A 6,198-nucleotide genomic window follows, 5' to 3' on the forward strand; every position below is an offset into this window, starting at 1 on the left:
CAAACCACAAAACAGATGGAAAAGCTGCCAACATATAGATCAAACAGGGATGTGGTAGGAAACAACAGAGAAACGAGCAACCCAGGGCTGCAAGTGCAGAAAGACTCATCAAGGCACATATCTCCCAGGTGAGAGGAAGCCACTAAAAGGCCAAAGTGAAAATCCTTGTTTACAACAGTTCAAGTAGGGCACACAAACTGGTCGAGAGAGATTCTCTGGACCAGATTTGGTTCCAAGAAACAGAGAAGCCCAAACAAACAAGAAATGGCACAGAGAAGCCATATTCATAGAAAGCAGTCTCTGTTTGTGTGGCGGGGGGAAAAAAAAGAGACTGCATAGTGAACGGACCTACTGCAGCCTACAGGCTGGGGAAATGTAGTAGCTAAAATAAGCTCCCCACACACAACCTTGAATCATGAGAAAAATTCCAGTTGGCTTTGTACACAGCCCAAGAATAATCAGTTTTGCATAAAAATATTCACTAAGCACTGCTTGTACTAGCTAAAAATTGAAACCAACTAAATATCCATCAATCAAAAAATGTATAAATTCTGATATTAGTCTAAGAATAGATTATTACAACATGGCTGAAAGAAATCAACTAGAATACATACTGTAACCACATGGTTAAAAGTCAAAAACACATTTTTGAACAAAAAAAAGCTACAGAATGATACATATAATATGATGTCATTTACATAAAATGTCATTTAAAACAATGATATAATCCTACGTAATAATAGCATAAAACATAGATGGGAATAATAAATGCCAAATTCAGGGCAACAGTTATCTCTGGAGTTGAAGGAGAAGAATAGTACCTGGGAGGAGTGTTCAGGGACTTCAAACGTATATGTAATACTCCCTTTCTTTTCTAAAAATCTAAAGCAACTATGCAAAAATGTTAGGATTTGATAGAGCTAGGTATTCATTATGTTATCCCCTATAAGTTACCCTCTATGCTTGCCTTTGGAACCCAGCCACCACATTGTGAAGAAGCACAAACTAGCCCAGGAGACCTCACAAAAAGGCCCACATGGAGAGGAATTAAGGCGCCCAGCCAACAGCCAGCATCTACCACCAGACATGTGCATGAAGAAGCCTTCAGAAGATTCCAGCTCCAGCTTTTGAATCTTCTAGCTGAAGCCCCAGACATCATGGAGCAGAGATAAGCTGTCCTGGGATCCAAATTCCTGGTTCACTTCTGAGCATAAATAAATGGTTATTTTATGCCACTAAGTTTGGGGATAATTTGTTACAAAGCCATAGGAACCAGAACACCCAAATATTTGACTGAATTGAAAAGAAAAATATTTGCAGGCATTGCATAACACCTCAGTCCTGTTTGCTAAATTTACAAAACTACTAACAGCTGTAAACTTACTTCAGTTTAATAATTTATATAGCTTCTTACCTCCAAACTTCCAGAATGTGCTGCCCAATGTAAAGGGGTAAATTTATGAAGAATGTCAACTTCATTAATGCTGGCTCCACGTTCCACTATTTCTGAAAGCTGCTTTACATCTCCAGCTCGTACTGCATCATGTACGCTACCAAAATGCACCTTCTTCCTGGCACCTATTGAAAAATCAAATTGCTTAAAATGTATTACAAAACTAAAAAAAAAAACCTAAAGCAATGATTCAACAGAGAGCAGAAAATCACTTTGGCTTTCCAAATAATTTACTACAAAGATGTTTGTGACTAACATCTTAATCAGACTTCCATTCCAGCTCTAACACGTAAAGAGCAGGGAAGTTGTCACTCTCGAACATAGAGGGAAAAAGCTGAACAAACTGAAAATCGATGCTTTTCCTTGGACTCATCAGAGAATTGAGGTCTCAGGGTAAACTGAATCTGGAAAAACAGGCAAATATAGAGAAACACAGTCAAGTTCAACTTACCTGAAGCAGAAGCCACGGGAGCCATAAACCGCTAGAAGAACTTAAACGGCGATTTTGACAAATTGCTAGGGGCTGGGTATGTACTAGCCTCAGAGTGAGAAACTCCTTGGGGCCACAGTCTTAGGAGACCCTCACATTTTCATAGATTTTACCTTCAAAATGCCACCAGGTTATTACTGTGAAAAGCCAAGAAAAATCACCTGATGTCTTTGGCAGGGGGAGGGGAAGAGTAACCATCCTGAAATATGCCCAGTGCATTCTCTGTAACAAAGACCTACTCTCCAGTGAAAAAGACTTTACCAGAGCCTTATCTCCCATAGGCAGATACCATATGTTTTATCAATATTTTTCTTATCTTTCTCATATGTCCTACACTAAGAAAGGAATGGCAGGTCACAATTTTTACTTCATACACTCTAGTGTCATATATTATAATTTAATGTTCCAAACATCAAGACTGCATTCTCAGGCTTACTGTACTATGAAATATTTTAACGTGCGTTGTGAACCAGAAGCAATAAAGGTGTCTAAGCATGAATAGACAGTGGCTGGAGGAGGAAGAAGAGTTCAAACAAAGCATTTCCTAAACAAAACAAATAGGCACAATTCCTGACCTCAAACCAACACTTCTGGCAGATAATCTATGCGACTTCGTATTACTATTTATCTATGTATATGTCCTCTCTCCATAATCAGAACATTAATTTCTTGAGGGCTGGAATCATATCTTATATCAACTCTTAGCAAAATGCTATAGATTTTACTCAAAAATCCTTTCTGAGCATCTATCATGTGGCAGGTACCATGGTAACATAATGGAAAATAGACTCAGATTTAATACATTTGCTTTCCACCAACACTTTAAAATCAATTTGGATAAACTCAATGAAACTAAAAACCTGAGAGTAATGTCCTAAGAGAGTACAGGTAAAATTAAGGAGGAGGAAGAGGAAACATTTGAGCAAGACCTTGAAGAACAATTAAGATATATGCATATGGTGAAGGGAACAATTAAGATATATGCATATGGTGAAGGGAACAAAAAAAACCAAACCACTTAATAAATGTTTAAGGATGTTAATTAATCTCCTAGGTCAGACCTTCATTCTTCTCCTTTAAACTAATACAGCAAGATCTACAAATGATCTTCTACCACTCTAAACCATTGTATACAAAGACACTATCCTGACCACTTCATGCCTCTACTCCAAACTGCTTCTGGTTATCCACTGCTAGTCTAGAGAACAAAGCCCAAATCTTCAGTATGACATGCTATATCCTCCCATAATTTGGTTCCATCCAATTTCATGGCCTTTTTTCGCACCACATTCCATCTCAATTCATTCATTCATCCACCCATCCATCCACTTAACATTAATTTGGTGCCTACCATGAGGATAAAAAGATGAAGACATGGTCTCCATCCTCAAGGAACTCACAGAGAGATACAAACACAAACTATAAAATAATGTGGTAAGAGCAATGACAGAAATATTCATAAGAACTTATGGGGCCGGCCCCGTGGCTTAGCAGTTAAGTGCGCGCGCTCCACTACTGGTGGCCGGGTTCAGATCCCGGGTGCAAACCCACGAACCGCTTGTCCGGCCATGCTGAGGCCGCGTCCCACATACAGCAACTAGAAGGATGTGCAGCTATGACATACAACTATCTACTGGGGCTTTGGGGGAAAAAATAAATAAATAAAATTATAAAAAAAAAAAAGAACTTATGGAAGCACAGAAGACTTCTAGCTCAGCTAAGATAAGGAAGGGGAATAGAAAAGGATTCCTGGGGTAGGTAACATCTAAGATGAATCTTCAAGAATTAGCAGGAGTTTACCAGGTAAAATGGGAGCAGGGAAAGGCATCCTAGACAGCATGAACAGTAGGATATGGTCAGGAAACCACAAAAAACCCCACCCTATTGCTGAAGCATAAAGTGGAAGGAAAAGAGGCTAGAATTAGACAAGGGACAGGCTATGGCAGAACTTGTTGGACTTGAGCAGAGAATGGGGAGTCATGGGATTTTAAACAGAAGAATAACAACGATCAGATTTGTAATGCTGCGTTTATATGGCTGGCTGTGGTGGGAGGACTTCATTGACTGGGCAGCAAAAAGGCAAGACTAGAGATTCAGGGAGACCATGTAAGAAATCTACATTAGAAAAGTTGGGACCCTCAACTAAGAGAGTGGCAGTAGGAGCAGAAAAGGAAAGAGATTCAACAAATATTATGGAAATAGGATGAACTGAACTCGGATGGATAAAGTAAGTGAACTAAGGGAAGAGGCATGGGATAACTCCAAGGTGTCTGAGTGGTATGGTGTCATTGAGAGAGTGAACACTGAAGGACAGAGAGGGCATATGGATACAAAATTATATTTTGGACATGTTGATATTGAGGTACCCAAGGAAGAGTTCCAGAAGGGAGTTGTACATATGAGTCTGCAGCTCAGAGGAACAATCTGGAGTTCAGTCTCAGTGTTAGGTGTCTCAGTTTTGGTAGCTTTTCCTGATACCCATTCTCACCCCATACTGGAGCCAATGGCACTGTATTCTTCTTTGTAATATTCATCACACAAGTCGTCACTTGCTCAGTATTTCTCTTCCCCACTAGAAAGTAAGGAATGTGCCTGTCTTCTTTACTGACATATCTTGAAGACATAGCACATAATAGGTACTCAACAAATATTACTGGATGGTTGAACGAATAACATAGATTTGGGGGTCCTCAGGGGAGATGAAGTCATAGTAAATGACAAGAAAAAAAGCACCCGTGATGGCACTATCCAGGGAAAAAGCAATATCTAAGGAGAGGATGGAAGAAAAGTCAGCAAAGGAAAGGGAGAGTCAACAGAACGTAAGGAAGAAAACTAGGTAAGTCTAATGTCATCTACATAGGGTCAAACGCTGCAGAGAGGCCAAGTAAGAACTTAAAAGAGTCAGTAAGATTTAACAAGAGTTGATGTCAATCTGGGCAAGAAGTCTCAGGAACGGTGCAGATGGAAAAAAAAGGGAGGAAAGCTGAAATGAGGGAGGATGGGGGACAGGCGAACAGCTTTGGGGCCCACTGAAAATAGCAATTAGGGAAAACAAAGAGTGACAGCTGAGAAAGGGAACTGCCAGACAGGGCCAAGGCTGATGGGGGCTGAAGGGAGAAAAGGAGCGTGGCAGAGACAAGGGCCAGCGAAGCCGTCCGACTCACCCGGGGTTGCGGTCTCCGCGGAGGAGGTGGAGGGGCCTGAACCGGGCACCCCGGGCATGGCGCGATCCCTCGGACTCCGGAGAGGGGTTGAGTCCCGGCCGCTGCTGCTGCTGCGGCGGTCTTCACTGGCTGTCACCCACGAGCCACTGCGGCGGCCGTCTTCGTCGTCGTCGCTAGGACCGGGGCCGCCGTCCTCCCTGGCTCTCTCCCAGGAGCCCCCGCAGCGGAAACCTTCTTCTTCACTGTCCCTCTCCCAGAAGCCACTGAGGCGGCGGCTGGCGTCCTCGCCGACGCTCACCGCGGAGGAGTCGCTGGCCGCGTAGCCGCGGTCTTCACTTACTCCCTCCCATGAACTACTGAGGCTGGGGCCGCCATCGACACTCCCCCCCTCCACAGAGCCACTGAGGCGGCTGCTGCGGTCATCACTGCCTCTCTCCCCGGAGTCGGCGGTTGGCGGGCCCCGGACTTCCCTGACTCCCTCCCAAGTCCCACTGAGGAGGAGGCCACCGTCTTCTCTGACCGCTCCCCCGGAGTCACTAGTTTGGTGGCCGCCGACTTCACTTAAATTCCCGTCGCTGCGATGCGCCCTTACCCTCTCCCAAGAGCTGCTGGGACGGAGGCCACCGTCTCCCCTAACTCTCTCCCGAGAGACAGTGCGGCGGTGGCCCAGGTCCTCGCTGACCCTTCTCGAGTCACTGCGGGAGAAGCCGACGTCTTCACTTCCTCTTCCCGTAGAGCCCCTGCAGCGGTGCTCGCCGTCTTCCCGGCTTCTTTCCCAGTCTTCGCCGCGACTCAAGTCCTGGTCTTCGCTAACTCTCTCCTTTGGCTGGCCGCCGCGATGGCCGTGTCGGCCGTTTATCCTCCACGTGCGATGGTTAGTGCGGCGGCCGCCGTCTTCGGCTGCTGCTCCCCGCGTGTCGCTGTGGCGGCGACCGCCGTCAGCGGGGACCCTCTCCTCCGAGTCGCTTTCCACCGTCCCGTGTCGGGCCACCTGGTCGGAGCGGTGGAGGAGCCGTCACCTTGGAAACAAATAAACTTCCGGCGTGCTGCGCTCATTTCCTGTTCCTCGCGGCTTTGCGTCACTTCCGGCT

General features: G+C 44.9%; 1 protein-coding gene across 1 annotated transcript in view; it reads right to left on the reverse strand.

The window, feature by feature from the left end:
• ANKRD42 (ankyrin repeat domain 42) overlaps positions 1-6,119 on the reverse strand; it is a gene marked incomplete at its 5' end in the record, with an annotated part of 45,970 nt that extends 39,851 nt beyond the window's left edge. The window contains 2 exons of the mRNA XM_058546219.1: positions 1,415-1,578; positions 5,108-6,119. Of these exons, the coding sequence (XP_058402202.1) occupies positions 1,415-1,578; positions 5,108-6,119 (1,176 nt within the window). The remainder of the gene's footprint in view (positions 1-1,414; positions 1,579-5,107) is intronic.
• Positions 6,120-6,198: the final 79 nt, after the last annotated feature.

Source organism: Diceros bicornis, chromosome 7 (assembly GCF_020826845.1).
Source record: "Diceros bicornis minor isolate mBicDic1 chromosome 7, mDicBic1.mat.cur, whole genome shotgun sequence".
Classification (NCBI taxonomy): Eukaryota; Metazoa; Chordata; class Mammalia; order Perissodactyla; family Rhinocerotidae; genus Diceros; species Diceros bicornis.